Source organism: Hippocampus comes, unplaced genomic scaffold (assembly GCF_001891065.2).
Source record: "Hippocampus comes isolate QL1 unplaced genomic scaffold, H_comes_QL1_v1.1 scaffold156, whole genome shotgun sequence".
NCBI lineage: Eukaryota > Metazoa > Chordata > Actinopteri > Syngnathiformes > Syngnathidae > Hippocampus > Hippocampus comes.
In genome coordinates, this window is record NW_017805744.1 from 6,436,457 (window position 1) to 6,457,862 (window position 21,406).

General features: G+C 41.7%; 2 protein-coding genes across 3 annotated transcripts in view; both read right to left on the reverse strand.

Annotated features, from left to right (window-relative positions):
* Positions 1 to 440: 440 nt before the first annotated feature.
* Positions 441 to 8,667, reverse strand: apool (apolipoprotein O-like). 2 transcript variants are annotated; one of them, XM_019884288.1, is made up of 10 exons: positions 8,587 to 8,667; positions 7,185 to 7,283; positions 6,968 to 7,093; positions 6,447 to 6,501; positions 5,204 to 5,302; positions 4,653 to 4,744; positions 4,448 to 4,552; positions 3,589 to 3,808; positions 3,188 to 3,358; positions 441 to 948 (listed from the first exon to the last, which is right to left on the reverse strand). In XM_019884288.1, exons 1-10 carry the CDS (start codon positions 8,596 to 8,598, stop codon positions 863 to 865), a joined length of 1,065 nt encoding a protein of 354 aa, XP_019739847.1. In that variant the 5' UTR covers positions 8,599 to 8,667; the 3' UTR covers positions 441 to 862. The 2 variants fall into 2 exon arrangements, with proteins under 2 accessions (XP_019739847.1, XP_019739846.1); XM_019884287.1 differs by having other exon boundaries at positions 3,188 to 3,454.
* Positions 8,668 to 10,295: 1,628 nt separating this feature from the next.
* LOC109524413 (connector enhancer of kinase suppressor of ras 2) overlaps positions 10,296 to 21,406 on the reverse strand; it is a 59,559-nt gene continuing 48,448 nt past the window's right edge. Inside the window, exons 14-24 of the mRNA XM_019884289.1 lie at positions 21,119 to 21,153; positions 20,930 to 20,972; positions 19,587 to 19,635; positions 17,910 to 18,082; positions 16,987 to 17,060; positions 16,795 to 16,866; positions 15,513 to 15,583; positions 15,331 to 15,431; positions 13,817 to 14,570; positions 12,579 to 12,841; positions 10,296 to 11,863 (exon numbers count right to left, since the gene is read on the reverse strand). Coding sequence (XP_019739848.1) covers positions 11,654 to 11,863; positions 12,579 to 12,841; positions 13,817 to 14,570; positions 15,331 to 15,431; positions 15,513 to 15,583; positions 16,795 to 16,866; positions 16,987 to 17,060; positions 17,910 to 18,082; positions 19,587 to 19,635; positions 20,930 to 20,972; positions 21,119 to 21,153 — 1,845 coding nt within the window. The 3' untranslated portion in view covers positions 10,296 to 11,653. The remainder of the gene's footprint in view (positions 11,864 to 12,578; positions 12,842 to 13,816; positions 14,571 to 15,330; positions 15,432 to 15,512; positions 15,584 to 16,794; positions 16,867 to 16,986; positions 17,061 to 17,909; positions 18,083 to 19,586; positions 19,636 to 20,929; positions 20,973 to 21,118; positions 21,154 to 21,406) is intronic.

Here is a 21,406-nt window from a genome sequence, read left to right on the forward strand (position 1 = left end):
CAAAATTAAATTAAGACAAAATGGTCCATCTTTATTGTATAAGTCATTGCCATTTCTTGTCTTACTCTTGACTCGTTTTTGTATTATATCACTTTATTATTGGATATTGTAGTTATATTATTGTATACATATTCTTTACTTTTTTTGTCGATAAGACTTACATTTTGTGGGGGAGGATTTTATATAAGTTCATGGGGTTCTTCTGCACAATTGTTTTGTCTGTTTTGTTATCTTGTCATTCTTCTAGACTGTGCAAAATAAATGAATAAATAAAAATAAATACATGTAAGGTGTTTAAAACTGTTTGCTTGAGCACTCAAAAGTCAACCTCAGCCTTCTTGCGCCTTGCAGAATTCAAAATGGACAAGCTACAACAGGTTCCGTGAGGAAAACATCGGCGTGCAGTACAAAGTAATGTTGTTGAAGCAGACAACTGAACATGGATGCAAGAAAAATAGAGCTTTATTTGACTTATTTAATCAATAAGTGGACGTTTTTGGACGATAACGAAATTGCACAACTTTAGATCCATCTTTTTTTTCTCATCATCACTACTGATAGCATACGGCATTCCAACTGTTCAACATGGTGATGCACTGCACTGTGCGTTCAGGGCAGTGGGGACTGCAACAGCAAATAGTTGTTAAACATCAGAGTGTGAGGATTACACAGTCAGCCATCTGTAGGACACATGCACACACATCTGTTCTTCCACAAAAATATGCTTTTGGTTCTTGCTGAAAGTAAAAGGTTGCGGGAGGAATTAAGAGTATTTTCAGATGAAAAAAACAAGTGCACAATGTATGCTGTGTTTCAACGGTGTGTGTCAATCCAGATGAGATGTACGATAGCCGTATTGAAATCAGCGAGTGCTGTACAGGTCTTCATCCTCAGGACTGGACTGTCCAAAGTCCAAGAGAGCAGGATCTGGTGTAAATCCAGCGCCTCCTGGTGGTCAGCAAAACAAAGACAACGACAGACAAAGAAGAACACATTCTGGATTCAGCACATTTTCTTGTCATCACCACGTCATTTATATTTAAAAAGGTTTTTAACCTAGTTCAAGTCAACTTTAGCATGCCACAATCACTTTTATGTCGAATATCACAGAATTACACCCGGAAACCAGGTTAGCGGATGCCTGTGTGTGCTACAATAACCAGAATAACTAATGGCGGATGACATGATGGTTTGAACCCAAACTTGCGATCATTTTGTTTTCCTTATAGCTGGACAAAAGTTAAATACATGTGTATCATTTGTTTCTAAATATATGCCATGATATATGTTATCGTGAAGCCTCGACTTTGGACATAGTCATCTTTATTACCCCTTGAAAACTTCAATGACAGTCAATGGAAAAAGATTCAAAGATGACACGATTGGTTTAAAGACACAAACAAAAGGCTGACACCTGAAGTCTCATCTGAGACGTCCCAAAGTGTCTAATCACTTCCGCAAAGTGAAGCATGAACGCTTCGCTAGCCAGACTTCACAATTGGCTGCCCGCAGCTGTTGTTCTGGATCAACTTTGTAGATATAAGAGGAATTAATGGTTTGATGAAAGAATGAATCCTGTCAGAGTCTACTCTGAGTCTTAGAAGCCACATTTCATTTTTTTGTCCCTCCGGATGTTAGTCATGTCTGTATGTAAACATGTGAATGTGATTTACAAAGTAAGTGTCTTCCAAGTCCATATAATGCGATACATTCCACATTTAAAACCATGGGAATTCTTTGAGACTCTATTTTGTGGGAAATTCCAACCTTCTTAACTATGAAATAACAGAAAGTGACAAGGCCTTGCATTTTTTTCGCCCTATTTGTCCTGGATGTTAGTCACAGAGGTGAGAAATTTAAAAATGTCATAATCCAGGAGATGTAAAACCCAAATGGATTCAAATGGAAAATGGAGTGCACTATTTTCAGTCTGTCTACAACAGCGATGCCCAATGCATTGTTCGTGATCGACCAGTCGCCTGCTCAAGGGGTGTCAGGAGATGGTGTGCCATAAACTAAATGACTTCCAGCCCTCCCAGGTTTATGCTATTGATATAGCTGCCTGTCAACGGCAGTGAATGAATTGCATGCCTCACCACGCATGCTCATGTACTCATGTACTCTAAACTTCATAATAAAGTAGAAAAATGGTTAGCGGACAAAGTAAGACAAGGATTTCCATATAGAGGATTTTTGTCTTGCGTTGGGCTCCAAGGCGTGGCGTCTCGGACTTGCTGGAGAGTGGGCGGGCCAGGGGAAAGCGGGGATGTGCTGGGGCCCCCACACGCTTATTTTCCCCGCGGGGCTGGAGAAATACTCGTGGGATGGAGGATGTGGTGGTGTGGTGGTGGTGGGGGTAACGACTGGGATGTCTGTCTGACCCCGTGCGTCACGCCGGCCGCTCTGAACGGGGCGCTTTCTGGCCGGTGGAAGGAAGGAATTTGGAGCAGAATTTTTGGGCCAATCAAGAAAACATTCAGTCCAGGTACCCGTTCATTCATGACTGATGTTCATTGGGAGGTGTGCTTAAGGCTCGTGATCAGCACCTGCTCTCTGGACTATGCATCCCAGGCTCATTCCATTCAGCGCACGTCATCAGAGAAGTAAGGAGAGAAAATGTGCACTATTTGTATTTTGCAATATGGGTTCATGCAGTTGCTGTATGCAAGTTACACCAACATATATACTGTACCTATAAAGACTTATATTTATAAATAAATAAATTGGGTAGATGACTTGGACTTGGTCATTTTAGTAGCTCGCATGTTGAAAAAGTGTGGGTACCGCTGAGCTACATCATAAGACACACATCCACTGACATACATTTCACACTACGGGTGTAAAAATACATATATTTAATCAATCTAGCTACATCAATAGGCATTGGACTGGTACATATTGATGTGTTCCTGTCCTGCTTGTCACCGCATTCTACTGTACAGGAAGCACAAAGCCAAAACAAACTCAAGCTTCCCGCCATCCATCAATCGTCAACAAAACGGGCGTCCAGACTGAGGGACCTTACTATGGACCGAATGCCCACCTCTGGTTATTTACAATAAATTATGCAGGAAGCCAGCTTTAAGTGACCGATTAATTGTTCTAATAAATATTTAGATTTTAGATCAACTGTAATAGGCATACAGTGAAGAGGAATCACACCGACATAGAAGAATATCAGTTCTACCTGCTGATTCATTTGAGGTCTTGATGCTCGGCGGATCCGCAGTGGAAGCAGGAACATCAGTTGGAGCCGATTCAACTTGAGCACACTCTTTGGTTTCTGTTTCTGAACGTTGTGTGGGCTCAGCAGGCAGGGTCTCAGCGGGGGTGCCATCAGAAGCTGGAGAGATGGCCTCTGATGAAGTGATGGCATCATTAGATACGGCAACGGCGCCCTCTTGTGCTTCTTTTGAGGCTTGAAGCGCCTCACTTTCAATACAGTCAAGTGATTCTTTACGATCCGGGGTGGACAGATCACAAAGTTAGAACTCAAGCCTGAGTAGGGGTAAATGCCTCATGTGACTGATATGACACAGAGAAATAGAGACAGAGAAACAAGAAGACCAAGATCAATATCTATTGTACCTGAGTCTATCTCCGCAGCCGCCTGCTCGGCTGAAATCTCGGTGAGTTTGACTGACGCCTCTTCGTCTGCGATAGCAATGATGAGATTTTCAGCATCTGGACCACATTCCGCTGATCGCACCTCTGTGTCTGAGATGGCAAAACTCGGCACTGTGCCGGGCTCTGAAGGGTGACGAGGCTCGTCAACTACTGTCGCCTCTGGTGGGGGCACAGGAGTTGCCTATGAAGAGCATTGAGCAAGATGACAATTTCTTTAGGTGTCTTTGAAAACTCACGCTCACACAATAACATTTTAACATTAAAAATAGAATTTTGGTCAAAGACCTTCTGCATACTGGTGTATGAACTGCTACCAAAAAACCTACTAAATCATTTTGATAATTATCAGTGCAGTTAATTTCAGGAAACTGTGGCATAAGCTTCACAATGGGTGGTGGTCTCATGAATTTTTAGGTGGAAACTTTCCTTTAAATTTTCACCCTGTGAACTTAATATTAAAATGATATGTAGGTGCAATCACATCTGACAATGTGTACTTCGTAGCACACCCGAAAAAAATTAACCTCCGACATGATTGCGAATATTCTCCTTGAACAGAATAAATGTATTCAAATTCACATTAACACTTGCACTCTGAAGATCTATTGTGACTATTAAAAAAAAAAGCAAAGGCAAGTGCAACAGAAGAAACAAAATACAGAGCGGGAAATGATGAAATACAGCCCTGTTTAAATGAGATTTCACACAATATAATAATAACAATAATAAAAAAAGAAATTCCCTGGTACTCTGTTGAAACTGCAAATTAGCATACATTCATAATCATGCATCTATTTGAATGTTTAATGGGACAAATAACCTGTGGTTGTCGAGCAGCATCAGGCTCTGGGGGCTTCGAGGTGAGCAGTGAAGACACAGTAGTGCGGCTCCACTGGCCGGCAGCATACATCTTCTTGCCTGTCACCTTGGTAACCAAGAGAAAATCTGTGTTTCGCCACATGAATACGACCGTACGGGCGTGTTGTTGTTGGTTGGTTACAAGGTTAGTCTGGAAAAGCGCTCACCTTAAAGACAGCCACTGCCTGGGCTGGGTAGCACACCGATGCCCCAGCACTCATGAGACCCAACGGGACCATGATCCTCTTTAAACGAGAGCCTAAATTCCCATTTGATAATCAACAGAAAAACACGTTTGAAACTTTAAAGGGACAGTAGGTTGTGTGGGTTTTTTGTTTGTTTTTGGTGACTGAATTTTTAGAGACGAAGAAATTTTTTGACATGTTGAATTTTGATGAGTAAAAAATTCTGTGTTATTCAAACGTCGATGGCACAAATATACCTCCGTAGATTCCCGAATTGTATTCATGTTCAAATGACATGAACATAGAACGCTGTTGACCTGAATGAAGAATTCCAGACTATTAAGCAGTTATTGGTATATGATCTTGTGAATGTGCATATCAGCAGATCTCCAAAAAGCTCCCCTTCATTGGCTGCGTGTGCGTGCTTGAAATTGTAATTGTGTGCATGTGCGTGTGTGTGTGTGTGTGTGTGTGTGCGTGTGTGTGTGTGTGTGTGTGTGTGTGTGTGTGTGAGTGATTGGAGATCATTTTACCTTTGCGTGCCACGAACATGCCAAGGAGGCCAGCCATGGTGATGGTGCCAAGCCTTGGTAGGAAACCCGGAGGAGGATCTTTTAAGCAATAGTACACATCTAAGACAAACAAGCACAGTAAATGAGCTGTTCCTCTCTTTTCAACAGTAATTTTCATTACACTGACTGACATCTTCGATTGAGACTGTGACAGCGGTAAGTATTACCTCTGAGCACGATAGTGTTTTTCCCCATGTTGGTTGGGTTGCTTTATTTTTGCTTACTGAGCAGGATTGAGCACAAAACAACCGACGTGCATGAAGCTAAGCGGAAAGGTGGCGGATGTGGAAAGCAACAGCTCGATAGACTTTGGTCAAAACTTGAATAACTCTCTTGATACAGAAATACATTTTCTGTTTCAGAAGAAAACCATGACGCATAAAATAAATGTAGTCTTGTGCCTTAACGTTTTTAATCCATCACCAGCTCAAAGTGGTGAGGAGCTAATCAACGTGTAGGGAGGATCAACAATGGACTCTATGCACGCACGACTTGGTCGCCAGACGAACGCATAGCTATAACAATGACAACATCAAACTCTTCTAAGTATACTAGTTGTCTGCTGGAATTACATCGATTGACGTGCGCGACATGCGTGCATGCAGCCCAGGAAAGCTTGTTGGGAACATCTTTGCGGTTGATTCTCAATTTTGCTATTAAATGTGTTCTGATGAGGAGCAGATAGCAAATTTTGCCTTGCAAAACCGCTTATTTTGAGCCTCTGCATTACCACTTTGAAACACGCCAGCATTAAACTATTGAATGTACCTATTATACAACCCCACATTATCCGACATTGAAAGAATGAGGTTATTTTTCCTTCAAATGGCGTCCCTGTAGCTTGAAAAACAGAAACATGCGCCCGCCTAATGAATCAATCAAACTTTATTTACATAGCTCTCTTCATATGTAAAAATCCAACTCAAAGTGATGTGCAATTAAAACATAAAAAATACAACATTAAAAGAGGACCCTCCCGCCCCCCCCCAAAAAATTCATAAGATTCAAATCCATACCTTTCCATACTTAAGTAAGAAATATGCCAGTCATTCACATTATGCAGGAAGTGCCTTTGGACTATGTACAATTTGTGTGTGTTTTGGAATAAGTAAACCTGCAATAAATGTTAATTATGTCACGTACATCCAAACTCATACATGTAAATACCGCTTGTGAAAGTTGCAAGTACCAACATTGAACTCACCCTCTCCAGCGTGGTAGAGATTTACACTTCCTCTTTTCACAGAGATGCAGGCTCCCTGTGGGTACAAGGGGATACAACCATCACAAAAAGCAACATCACTGAACTAAGTGACGGGGGGCATACGGTTCTACATTCAATTTCATTTTATGCTATTTTTTAGTTTTCAAAGTTTGAATTTATTCCATTTTAGTGTTTTATTTTCACATGTACACTTCATTTCTTTTATTCCCTTTTTTTTAAAAGAAAACGGGGCTCCGATAGCTCAAAAACCTGACGTGATAGAGAAAAACTGAGGTCAGTTTTGGATTCCGCACCCAAAATTAGTTAACTACAGCTGTCAGACCGAACTCAATAAAAATTGCGCTGCCCAATCTGAGCGGCCAATTAATCAGTCGGGCCCTAATTATTATTATCATCAACAACTTTTAAATGACTCAGAAATCTTCCCGTATTCTGTGCCGGGTCAAATTTAACCAAAACATAATGGTTGACTTCACATATTCAAAAGAGATCTGAGTTACCTTCACTATATGAACAAAGGGTTGGAGGCCTTCTCTTGCTGTAGCAAAGCCACTCTCAATCAGCCCTGGCTGATCAGGAACAACCTGGACCTGAGCAGACTTTGGCACTGGGGTGTAGATGTTCAACTAGGAGCAAAAGGGTAAAAAGTTATTACGTTGCAATTGTCACATACAAGACATCGTGTGGATTGGCCTCCTTCAATACAGATGGGGGTACCTTCTCTCGAGTAATGAGGCCTTCAGTGGACATTTCACTAATGGTGTACACTCTAATGGAGGCGATGCCCAGCATCGCCGGCACAGCCACCATAGCCACCTAGGAAAATAAACAGTGCAGTGCTGAATCTGACTTTCGAGAGTAAAACATTACATGTCGGAGTCTATTCAAACAATTCGTTTACTATAGTGCAACTAAAACAATTCAACATCCATCCATTTTCCAATCGGCTTATCCTCACAAGGGTCGCGGGGCGTGCTGGAGCCTATCCCAACTGTCTTTGGGCAGTCGGTGGCGGACACCCTCAACTGGTTGTCAGGGCACACATAGACAAGCAACCATCTGCACTCACACTCACACCAAGAGACAATTTAGAGTGTTCTATCAGCCTGCCATGCATGTATTTGGAATGTGGGAGGAAACCGGAGTACCCGCAGAAAGCCCACGCAGCCACGGGGAGAACATGCAAACTCCACACAGGAAGGCCGGAGTCAGAATCGAACCCTGTACCTCTGCACTGTGAGGCCGACGCATTAACCAGTTGACCACCGGGCCACCCCAATTTGACATCATACACACAATATTTCCACACATGGCAAACTGAACACATGGTCTGAATTCATCAATGCACAGCAATGAACCTACTGAATTACATTGGATGCTATAATGCAAGCTACTCAAGTGAAGTTGTACAAAAAGCGAATGCCTCTTTTAATTTAATGCGTTATGTTATTGATACAAGTAATGCAAATGAATACACATAGACACACACGTGCACACTCAGACATTTACATGAATATACATATTCACATACATACACTACAATATATACGTTCTCTCTCTCTCCATACAGATTGAGTATTCTCAGCATGCAAGATGTCACTCACGTTTGCTGCAAACTACGTTTGAATGTAAAACACTGAAAACTAGTTGCGCGGCATTGGTTTAAGCACAATGTATTTTGTCATGTCTTAGGAGAAGATCAGCTCCCATTATTGTAGTTGGCACTACTATAATGTAATAAGTGTGTGAATACTACACCACAAATCGGTGTAAGATAACGTACTTGCAAATGAGTTATTGGCATGCAGGAGCTTCAAGTATTTTTTTTTACTTTTAGCCAATACACTAATGCATATTCTACTAGCTGCAGCCGAATGTCAGTCACATGTTTTGTCATTTTGAAATAGCGTGGCCAATGCAACTGAACTTTAAGATTAAACCACTCTACCATCAGACGAGAACTTAATGCTCAACTACCTCATTCTGGTAGGCTGACATGCAGAGTATTAGATAGATCTGACAACCAACAACACAGAATTGTCAGACAACAACACGCCGTGTACATATTAACTGGAAATATTAATTTACTACGGAACGTGAGCGCTCGACGAAGCTTCACCTTGGCCGCCATGACACCGATCCCCCTTTCTTCTTCTGGGACTGCCGTACTCTGCAAGTTCGAGTTCACCAAACTAACCTACTGCCATCTACCATGAAAAATAGTATTGCAGTTTATTGTACAGTAATGACAAACTCTGTCTCTCTCTCTCTCTCTCTCTCTCTCTCTCTCTCTCGCTCTCTCTCTCTCTCTCTCTCTCTCTCTCTCTCTGGATAGGCTCCAGCAACTCCCCACGAATCTGTTCAGAAAAAGCGGTGTTGAAAATGGATGGATGGATGGATAGATGAACATAAATAAGGCATGGGGGAAAAACGGTTGCACTTTTCCAAATGAAGTGCAATATTCAATGATTGAATGTGGAGAGTTTTCCAGAATTCCCAAAAGATCGAGGCATATACGCAAAAGCGAGCTCATAGTGCAGAGGATTCAGTTTATTGGAGTTAAAGTTTAACAACTTACAATCTGTATTTTTTGTAATATATACTCATATATATGAAACCAAAAAAGGCTACTTTAGGAAGAATAAATGTACTTGTCTTTTTTAATATCATCTTTAGTCCATTTATTGTACAGAATTACAGTAAGCTAATAACATCCTTGAAAAAGAGCAATATGTTCCTTTTTTATGTCGCAGTGCAACTTACATCTTACACACCATGTGCAATGTACCTTGAGGTGTACATGTACACCCCTGAAAGGACACACAGTGAATCCCCCCCTTTTCGGCCTGGTTCTGCAGGTTTACACACACAAAGATGAGGAGGTGATAACACAAATCAGAACTGTGGTCACAAATCAGAACTTGTCTACAGTCAAGTTGCTGTTTCGCTGAGCAGCAGGTGAGAAAAAAGGAGAACAAACCAAATGTTGAGTAACGTACAGACCTCTGCAGACCAAGACTGCATCGCCAATCGTCTACAGCTAAGTGTATGAAGGAAGTCCAGTGTGGTCAGTCTGACGACGTTGGTAAAGAGAGGATTGGGAGGCACAGTCCTTGCATCATTTAGTTTTGTTGTGGTACTCTCAAATAAACCATTCAAAAAACAGAACTGTATTTTTGGGTTGTGTTTCATATTTCACAAGCGTGTAACATGATGATACAAACTAGAGCTAGACTAAAAGAATGATAGTAGAAGGTGAGGCATACCTAAATATAGTGCTTGATACAGTTGGTGCTACACGTCTGAGAGTTCGTCACTCCAGGGGGCGCTATTGAGTCTTTAGCCCGCTGTAGGGCAGTCATGACTGAGATTATTTTGAAAAACACGGTATCAAACATCTTTTCTTTGCCAAGTGACAGTATGTTTATAACTCAAACTCACTCTGTGGTGCATAAACTAAATTCTCGTCACCTCTTTTTTAGGATGCTGACGAGGCGACGCTTCCGATCCAATGATGATTTAATAGACTGTCCACCCCCCTTCTTCCAGTTGTACACACACACACACACACACACACACACACACACACACACACACACACACACACACACACACACACACACACATATGTAGAAGAAATTCTCACATCGGTCAAAATGAAAAAAAATCATTCTTCAATGGTATTCTTGTGTGTATCATGCGCTACGAGTCGGTCAATCTTGCAATCATAAGGAGCATATAAGAATTGACAAAAAAATGATCCACAATATTTTACCCTGTCCAATTAAATCAGTCCCAGGCCTTTTCTCATGCAACGCATAACCAGGAGAATGTCTATGGGTCAACTTTTATGTTTCTCTATACCAATAAAAAAACTCTCTGTCACTCTGATTGATGACAGGCTTTGCTCTGAGTTAAATTGCATCGACAGCAACAGTGTAAAGAGGGGTACAATGCAAAACCTTGGCATAGAATACATCATACTTTACATTATATTTATGACACAAAACGTAAAGATAGTTATATATTTGTCTATGTTTAAATATATTAGTCGGCTGTACATAAATCTTCAGAAAATTAGATACCTTTACCTGATATTTTCAACAGCAATGGTAGAGGCCAATGAGACAGACCCTGTGATGTTGCTAATGAGATTAAAATACATGGAAAGTGCGTTCTTTGCAATGAATGACTCCTTTGAAAATGACTCTTGCTGTCACAGTATAACAAACCCCCCAGCCCCACCCCTCAAAAAATGCACACATTCAAATACATCCTCTCAGTGCGCTCTCTAAAAAAGCAAATCACAGTGGTCGTTGAACGCAAACATTTACATTAGTATACACGGTAGTAATGTGTACACAAATACAAAATCTGAGAAGAGAGGAGAGACAAACAAATTAAAAATGGAATGACAGACAACAGATATTGGAGTGGTGCTGAGAAAAGAAAAATTCAACTGTAGATTTGCACACAAACAGAGGAGTCAAAACTCCCTGCGCAGATAAACATTTTCACAGTTTGAAATTGTGTGTATAGAAAATGGTCCTTGTTTGCCTGTAGCGGTGGTTTTCATTGGTAAAGAGACATTAAACAGCATTAATGGCAAGTTTTCACAGTCTTTAAATAAAGTCACTGAGCTTACTTTTCCCACACTGCCCTGTCAGATCATCTCAGAATAATAGAGCACGATATGCAGGGAAGAAATCAAAGAGAAACAGTGAACGGGGAGAATTGGTGGCTCTGGGTGCAAGTTCATTAGTACAAAAGTACAGTGCTGTGGTGAAAAGATTTCCTCTGTATTGCTGCTACATAGATGCTCCTCCACCCAAAAATCAACCAGATTCAGAGCAAAAACAAAATACAGTATACAAAGGACATGTACAGTTACATGTCCAAACATATCCATTATCATCCATTTCCTTCTTGACAGGCATGTGAACTTTATGCTGAGTTCCACAGACAAAAGATGAATGGTTTCTGTTCAGGCATGCAACAGACACCCTGTGGGGTCCTCAGAGTTAACAAAAGTACACTCACATACATCTCACTTTTCCCTCTATATTTACATGTAACAAAGCGCGCGTGTGTGTGTGTGTGTGTGTGTGTGTGTGTGTGTGTGTGTGTGTGTGTGTGTGTGTGTGTGAGAGCGATATATAGATAGAAAGTCCAGTCTGCCGTCTATCTCACACATGGGTCTCAATAAAGGAGTGTGTGTGGGTCATGATGGGAGCGCTCAGTGGGGAGAGATCATCCTGGCCGTTGGTGCCGGGGCCGAGTTGACAGATGTCGGAATAGAGCTCACTGTGCCACTGTTTCCAATCTCTGAAGGTCTGGGCGCACAGGCCTGGGTCCTCCAAAAGGGTGCAGATTACTGCCAGCTCAGACTCTTTGGCCTGGAGGAGACATTACCACAATTAGGTGGGCAAGGAGTTTATGTTTTGTTGTCAGGTTTTACGCAAACACCTTCAGCAATTTTCCACAAAACTTTGTGGAGGAGTCAGCTATGGGCCACGAAAGAACCACTTAAATTATTGAATGGAACACCATGAAGGTGCGTCATTTCCAAGGCGTTGTCACTTAATAATCCTTTTTTTGTGTGTTAGTGAATGCCAAATGAATCTTATTAAGAAGGTTTTGGCAGATGGCAACTACAGTGCAACCTCCAAATTTGAATGTCCCCAAACGGCACCCTATTTTCCACGCTTTCCGCCGTCATCACTTGATGTCCCGTGAGACCTCAGCACATTGCACCAGGCTTTACCTCAGGCTTCTTTACACCACCACTTAAGGGTATACTGTACCAGACAGTGAAGGTAAACAGTAAGAGCATGATGAGCAAGACTTTAGCTCAGGCTTTTTTATACCACCACTGAATTTACTGTACAAAGATTAATTCCTTTACATCCTATGGGGAAGAAAATATGTGATTATGAACAAAAATGGAGGTTAAGCTGTATGCCAGAATAAACAGCTCGGAAGGCGCCATTTTATTTTCCACATGATTATGGTGCGGTTCCAAATTAGGATTCCTTTTCTTTGGTGAAGGTCTATACTCTACTGTCATTCTTTTTTTTTTTTTCTGGAAACAAATTCATTTCTCCTTGCTACCTTTAAGGTGCTGCGTAGTGCTCTGACGCGGTGCAGTCTGTCGTTGAGAAGGGGGTCCCTGACTCTATGAGTGAAACCTCGTCGCAGTTCCTGCCTGCTACAGGGTCTTGGGTCACCTAGCGCTGTAACATTGGCTTGTTCGAGGGCGCGGTAGAGTTGCTCGAACCCATCCGGTGGCTCCGGTTCACGTCCGTCTGACACCCGTCGCTCTCTTCCCTCTGAGACCCTCCTCTCTCTGCCCTCAAATCTCAACTCCCGCAAGTCTGAGGTAGCCAGGGGAGAAGCAGAGAAGAGATATTCAGTGAACAGTTCATTTTTTTTTCTTGAGGGGCGGGGCATGTTCAAATTTATTGCAACAGCATGTCAGGTCGTAGTTGGCGATTGTATAGTTGTAACAGTATTTCAAATACTCCTTTTGGAATTCACTGTGTATAATATGTAAATGAAGACTTTGTCAAGTAATGCCACCTTGCTGACGTAGCAACAATGCAGTGAACGCACAACATTATAGCACAATCAGGACTGTGTTTGAACAGAAACAAAAACCCTACTATTTGGGGAAAAAAGGAAATTCATTCATTCATTCATCTTCCGACACGCTTTGTCCTCACGAGGGTCGCGGGGGGTGCTGGAGCCTATCCCAGCTGTCTTTGGGCAGTAGGCGGGGGACACCCTGAACCGGTTGCCAGTCAATCGTAGGGCACACAGAAACGAACACCCATCCTTGCCCAAAAGGAAATTCAATTATTTTATTTCTTTATTTTTTTTTTTTGCAAATTTGAACTTAATCAGGCTTGTGCTTCCTCAAGCCATTGTCATTTTTGGAGACAGGGAGGCAACAAGATCTTCACATATCCCCAAGGGTACATAGTCCCCCAATTGAGAACCGCTCCTAGGGTGTGTCAACTTATGATCACAACGGTACCCTGTATCATTTGTTATCCTTTCTTATGACCATCCACGCCCAAAAGGAAATTCAATTGTTTTATTTATTTATTTTTTTTACAAATTTGAAATTAACCAGGCTTGTGTTTCCTCAAGCCATTGTCATTGTTGGAGACAGGGAGGCAACACGATCTTTTTTTTTTTTTTTTCATGGTGGCAACTTTTTAAATATAAAGGGTACATAGTCCCCCAATTGAGAGCCGCTCCTATGGTATGTCAACTTATGATCACGACGGTACCCTGTATCATTTGTTATCCTTTCTTATGATAAGGAAAAGGTGTAACTTTCTTACCCTCTTCACCCTCAAGCATATCTGCGGCCTGCCTCTCTGCCTCCTCATCTTCACTTCTCTCCTCCATGTGAGGCGATGAGTGTATCAGCTTTCCTCCAAATGGGTCCCTATTTCTAGGCAGACTCTGACTGCGCTGCTTATGGGAACGTCGATGCGTGTAGCTGTGGGTGTATGGACCACGCTCCAGAGGGAAAGGCCCATCCCGATCCCTGTCTCTCTCTGTGGCGTGATGTCTTCGTACTGGCAGTGTAGCCTGCCGGCGTCTCTCTGGCGACATGCCCTGTCTGCCAAGTCCTCCATACAGCCCCATCTCCCCAGCCATGCTTCCCATTAGGCCAGTATAATCATTTTCTCCCGGTGCTGTCTGGAGGAAATGTAGCCCGGCGCTGGTTAGAGGGGTCTCAATGAGGTCCTGCCAGGAACGACGCTCACGATGTGAAGACCGGCAACCTGAGGAGTGGGTACTGGTGCTGCCTGTTCCCGTGCCCATGCCCAATCCCTCTCCACGCTGGTCTTCTGCAGATGAGTGGGAGTGGGTTGACTCGCTGGAAAAATGTCGCCCATGCTTTGGCTCTGGGAAGGGGCTAGAAGAATTGACCTGCAGAGGAAGAGGGGAGGTGGAAGAGACCATCTGTGGAGGGACGGGGGAGGTGGAGGCACTCATTGGTAGAGGATGGGGAGATGGGGTGGAGCGCATGAGGCTCATGGAGCTGACAGAGCGGGGCAATTGGTCATAAGTGTGGAGGAGGTTAGACTTTGTGGGCATGTGTAAGTAGGGCGTGTGGCACGGGTGGGTGACAATGAGAGGAAAAGTGGGTTTTTAAACAATAAGGAGATGAGGAGTGAAAGGAGGAAACAGAAAAAAGCAGAGCGTAAAGAGACCAAAAGATGAGAGCAAAAAAGCAATGAGATGTCAGATGAGTATCGCCAAAAATGGTGGACATGGCTGTTATGTGGCTAAACTGAGAATGGTAACAACTCAACACAATGTCCAAATCTCCTCGAAAGACATCCGTCCACCAAGTGGTACAGTTTAGGTTAGCTCACTGAATGATAAACCGCGATGTAGCTTGTTGTCACTAGTGAGTGTGAGAGCAGTTTACAACAGCTATGTCAGCTATCGTAAATGTTTAACGTGATGGCAGCTTCCTTCCTGGCACGCACTTACTTATCATAAGACAACTTTGTTTGAGTAGAGGTCTTTTTTGTGTTCTTGTCATTCAATTTTCAGTGTCACACACGTACAGTAAATAATGGTTCTGTCGCAACCAAACAAAGGATAGAAATATGGTTGAAGGTAATACAGGGTCATACACGAACTGAGCTGAATGAGAACAAGTTGCTGCCATCTATTGGTCTGAGTGTGACTTGGCAGCATGACACACAGCATGGGCTTGGCTGCTTCTCGAACCAGATGATCTTGTGTTTTATTGATGTCGAAAGCACTTAAAACTGTGGGTATCTTTTGAATAAAATATTTCATCAGAGCGGGACGTTGTTAAGTTTGTACTCACTGATGGTGTGCGGTGGTAAGTATCGCAGAGAGAGGATGGTCCCTCTTGTTTGAGTGTCATAGAGCCATCAACCTCATCTTGATCACTCTCACTCCAGTAGTCTAAAGTTGAGAAAAGTAGGAAAGAACATTTGAAGCTGAGAAGAATATCCAACGCTTTACATCAGAGTCTGTTTGTCTCACCTTCATCTGGACGTGGCACTTTGTCATCCGGTGTGTAGCCAATAGCTGCCAATCCAAGCCGGTTCATCCACCTTTAAAATAGAAAAAAAAACAAAAACAAACATTAATTCAATTTGAAATGAGAAAGAAGTGACAGAATTGAAAGAAGTCCACGGGAAAGGAAACCACGGGTAAAAAAAAAGGAAAGGTGGAAAATTATGGGTTATACTGGGTAACTAGAAGGTGATGAATAAAAAAAGATTCACTTTAAATAATTAAAGTCATATCTCTTAACAGTTCAGATTTTTCTAACAGACTTCATCCCCTTGATGAGGAGACAAAAGCAGAGAGTAAATTGGAGTGTTGGATGCAGAAAGAGAGTGCTCACTGTCTCCTTTCCCAGTCTCTGAACTATGATTCTCAGATGGCTTTTTTATCTCCAGCCACACATCCTGTCCTCATCCAGATTCACTGTCTCTCTATTCTGCCTGTCTGTCTCCACAGCAGATTCAAACTTGTCCCGTGTCCCTGCAGACTCTGAATAATCAGGCTGCAACTAAAAATAGAAGCCTCATCTGAAAAACAGGACCAGGAAACTCATCATTCTCCTCTTGCTGTAATGATGTCAACAAATTCAGTTGATAGAATAAAAAACCTGAAGAATCACAAGTGTACAGTATGTATAGCCAGCAGTGTTGTCCATCTGGTGGTGGTGGGGTAGGGGGGTCAAATGGGAAGGCTTTCTGGAGGCCACAGAAATTTAGCTACAACAAGAGCAAATTGATATCACGTAAATATGGTCAGGATTATAAATACCTGTAAATGTAAAATCCTCGAAAAGAGGACCAAATGTAAAAATGAATGCAAGAATTTCAAATGTTTTGTTGTTTGGAGTATTACATAGCCCTGAGCCTAATAATATGATCTAAGGTGCTTTCACATAAGCACATCTAGACATAGTAAGCATATGTTTAATATTGCTTGTTAATGACTTTTTCCCAGTTTTATTCCAATGTCAAGCTGGGAGGCATGCATAATTCAATCTGATCAGATAGCACTGATGCAAATATTACTCAGTCCATACATATTGTGCCAACACGCTAATGCAAGTGTACATTTAAGAACCCGGCTGGAGTTCATGCTTTATTAATGCATTCGAGTAGTGGGCCCTCACTCTCCTTGTTTAAAGTTGGTTGACTCAGTTGAAACATGCGTGAAAATACACACACACACACACACACACACACACACACACACACACACACACACACACACACACACACACACACACACCAACACTCACCTATTCATTTCCTCAAGACAGTCTGTGGCAAAGAAGAAGCTCTTGATTTTGGGATGGCAAGCTTTGAAGGCACTGCAGTTGGCCAGATAGAAGAATGCCAATTAGTGCTTCTGTGTGCGCGCGGTAGTTTTGTGTGAACTCATGTTGTTCAGGCGAGAGTAAATGCGCTTGATTAATAATTTCAGCACTCACAATTTCCGTCTGCACTCTATGGCTCGGTCTATTCTGAACTCAGGGAGGCTGATGAAGCCCTCAGCCTTCTCATCCTGCAGGCAGAGACAGATGGAGAGAGGTGGTACACTATTATCATCACCATCAAGGGAACAAACTGTCACACAAACTGATACACCAATTTAACTCTAGAACTGTTCATCACACTAAATGTGTTGTTTACATTGGCTGGGTCAAGCCTTTTGCCACTTTACATTAAACAAAAGCACTCAGTGCCACCCTTTGCCCGGGCCGCAATATTTGTCACCTGCACAATCAATAAGAGAATAGCTACTGAACCACCCTAGGCCTTCTGTGCAAAGGAAGTGAAGTTTAATCAAGGCAACAGAACGTAAAATGTTTTATAAATGCAACACATTACAGTCTACATTCAAACGGCTGCCAAATGTGCAATCCAGATTTTGCTTTGCTTGACATTGCAGCTTTTCACACAGCAAAATAAAGGTTTATAATTGAATAAAAATATGATTTTTCTCAAATTTGTACAACGTATAAATTATGTACACTGCCAAAAATTAAGTTGATGTCCAGGGGTAAGCGAATCCGGTTCCTCCAGAGCCATATCTTGCCTGTTTTTGATCCCTCCCTACTCCAGCACACCTAATTCAAATGATCAGCTCCTCAGCACGCTCTACAGAGGCCTGAAATGATCATGAACAATTAAATCAGGTGTGGTGGAGTAGGGAAGGATCCAAAACAGGCAGGATATTATGGCTCTCGAGTAACCGGAGTTCCCTACCCCTGTATTAGTCACCATAGTTACCTTATTTTAGTTTGTAAACTTTTTTTGCATTTTTTTTTGGAACTGTTTCTCATTAATTTCGACAATAAATGTGACGAATTAGCAACACATGCTTGGGCTTCACATTCTGACATCGACTTACATTCTGATTCGTGTACCAATAGAGGCAAGATTCTTTCAGGATAAACCAATACTTCCGCCATTTCTGTGTAAAGTATCCTTTGGCGTCCTTTTTCTTCCACAGCCAGCCTTCACAGTCACCGTGGCCCAGATCCTTACAGGAAATCCTCCTTCGACTGGCACTCGTGAGAGAACCTGAGGTGAGAAAAAACTCTTTTATAGTGTATTTGGAACCCACTTAGACTAGAACAGCCAAATGCCCCAGCCTTTGCTTAAATAAAACCTTCACTAAATCTAAAAATGGGGAAATGTCTCCCTCTTAAACCAGGTCTCTGGTTCACCTCCATCTTCAAACAATATGTGCATTCAACTGTGGGCCATCGTATGGCCTTGTCAAACAAGAGAACTTTTTTGTCGTTCATGATGGTCACACTGTGAGACAACCACATAAATATCAGGTTCAGTTTATTGGCCCAGATCCGTTGGGGAAGTGGGATAAGCAGCTGAAGAAAGAAAGAAAGAAAGAAAGAAAGGAAGAAAGAAAGAAAGAAAGAAAGAAAAGAGAGTAGGGACCCGTTCCTGGAAGGTGGGGAGAGGGCAGTATGGACTGTCTGGTCTCCAAAAAGAACTTGAAGTAATAAATTTGTTTAATGACACCACATTTGCCAATCAGCTACTGGCAAGATTTTTTTTTTTTTTTTTAACAGGTAACCGGTAACTGTATTGGGATACATTTTAAAAGTAACCCTCCCAACGTTGTTGTTGGTAATGAACACATAGGACCCTATTTTGGTAGACTGCCGCCCGTGCACTCAGCGAAAAAACGCGAGTGGCTTCATTTTTGTGCTTCTAGTCTAGCGTCTTGGGGCTGTGTTGCACCCATTTGAGCATTTTGGCACATGGAGTTGCCTCGCTCCCGAGTCATCCGACAATTTGGTAACAGAAAGTAGTCTGTGCTCATGCGTAAAAAGGTGGAGGTCTCGGGGTTACCACACACGGACGCTATAATGATGGGGGTGCAATGCAGTCCCCAACTGCGCACGTCACATGCTTGGCCGACTACATCATCCGAAAGGCAGAAGTTCCGTTTTACCTGCCATTGTCACGCATGGATTCCAGCAAGTCTATTTCTGTTCCCGCAATTTCACTCGTGCATACTGCACCTCTGACATTCGACCGCCCTCATTTTGATGGAAATTAGGAATTCCGTGAAGAATGACTGGGAACAGTATTTCAGAGTGTTTTTGAATGCATTACGCGACTCACTTTATTGCGGGGGGGATCGCAAGAACAGTTTGGACAGTTGCTACTGAGGGAGGATTATCCGTCTGTACGCTTTGTTTCAGACTGCTGTTGCTCTGTTTTGGCATCGGCTATGGCCCACAGTAGTGTGCTTGTGATTTCTAATAATCGGTGAGACAAGCAACCAATGTCTGACATTGCGGGCGGTGCGCACAAGATCTGGCTTTAGATGACATCATGAAAGCCACCTGGGTAGAGGTGGGGTTTTAGTGAGCCAGGTGTCTTACTTCCAGGTTAGAAATACAGCCACCAATATAACTCATATTTCATAAGAAATGAGATCGCCATTGTGCTGAAGGTAATCTATAATCAAATATATGCAGAGAGTGTAAATGCTGAAAAGAGCATGATACAGATACTTTAAATTATCATCAGTCTAAAAAAAAAAGATACGCACCTTTACTTCTCTTTTTGGTTTTCGTTCTCAATGAAGTGTAATGGAAAGACTGACAGACAAAGAATGAGGAAAATAATTCGAATTAGCTCAGTATTTCACAGATGAACTCCTAATTAAAATTTCCAATGATGTAAACAAAGGCAGAAGCACAACAAATTATTCATTCATTTTCTTTCCCATAACTCAAAACCACAGTCCAGTACTATGAATGTCTATTTAAGGAAAGTGAGTGTCAATGTTGATATGTACAGCAGAGAAAAGCATAAAGTCATACTTCTGCTGTAACATTTTCACTGGACAGATTAATAACATAGTACTCCATCATATGAGTTAATAACAGCATGAACTGAAATAATGCCTTGTCATAAAAGGGGGGGCCTGTCACGATCTGAAATGTAATGTGGTTCTAAACGGAAATAGTGACACACCATTATTATTTGGTTATGTGTACATGATTAATAAATGAATTTGAGGACTCTGAATCATAAAAGTAAAAAAGAATCAAGTGACTCATAATGAAGCATTTTATAGAGCAAGATGACTATTTTAATAGAAACAAATGAATTACCTTTTTTTTGATCAGCATTGATCAACAGGCACTGATGATCAATGCTGCCAGTGTGACAATGACCCTCAGGTCATTTTATCTCAATAAAGTTTTATTTGGAATCCCATTGTTAGGTTCGTGAATGGCTCAAATCACTTCTAATCCTTTGTATATTCGCCGGTGACAACTACCGATAAAGTAATTACCCTCGCGGATATGGTTGTTAAGACACAGCTGACGCAATGTTAAAGCCTCAATGTCTTTTTTTTTTAAATGAATGTGAGTCACTGAATATTTTTACAGTAAAAAGAATATGAGAGTAAACATAATTATAGTCGGTAGAATTCATAAAGCACAAAAGAAAAAGTGATCAAGTGAAACAGCAAAATTCTCTTTACTTTCTTCATGGAGGCTACAGGTACAGTATATGCTCCAACAAACAGGCACTGATGACCAATGCTGCCAGTGTGACAATGACCCTCAGGTCATTTTATCTCAATAAAGTTTTATTTGGAATCCCATTGTTAGGGTAGTGACTGGCTCAAATCACTTCTAATCCTTTGTATATTGGGTTACAACTAACGATAAACTAATTACCCTAGCGGATATGGTTGTTCAGACACAGCTGACGCAATGTTGAAGCCTCCATGCCTTTTTTTTTTTTTAATGAATGTGAGTCACTGAATATTTTTTACAGTAAAAAGAATAAGAGAATAAAAATAATTTTAGTAGGTACTGTAGAATCATAAAGCACAAAAACAAAAGTGATCAAGTAAAACAGCAAAACTCTCTTTACTTTCTTCATGGAGGCTGCTCCTGAGCTTCCAGAACCAGAGTACCTGTAAAAACACCGATTGTGACTGAAATAATCATATCACTACTGTCTTTATTTCTATATATGCATTCAAATATCTTGACAAAAACAAGCTTACCTGTCAGTTGTGTCTCGCAGTGTGTCTGCTCCTCGCTAAAAGTACAGGCTTACCTGTCGGTTGTGTCTCGCAGTGTGTCTGCTCCTCGCTAAAAGATAAAAAAGAAACTTAATATTAAAGATCTGCTAAAAGCCTCAATGACAACCCAAATGATTGTGCCTTAAACATGTAATCATTCATTAAAATCATCATTCTACACTGTTTCTTGTGGGAATGGCGAGCAATGGGGACTCAGTGGAGCTGCAGGTGCTCTGAAATGTATTTTTTTTCTTTTTTCCCCAAAACCTGTGACAATAAGTGAATTTTGATGTATGTATATATATATATATATATATATATAT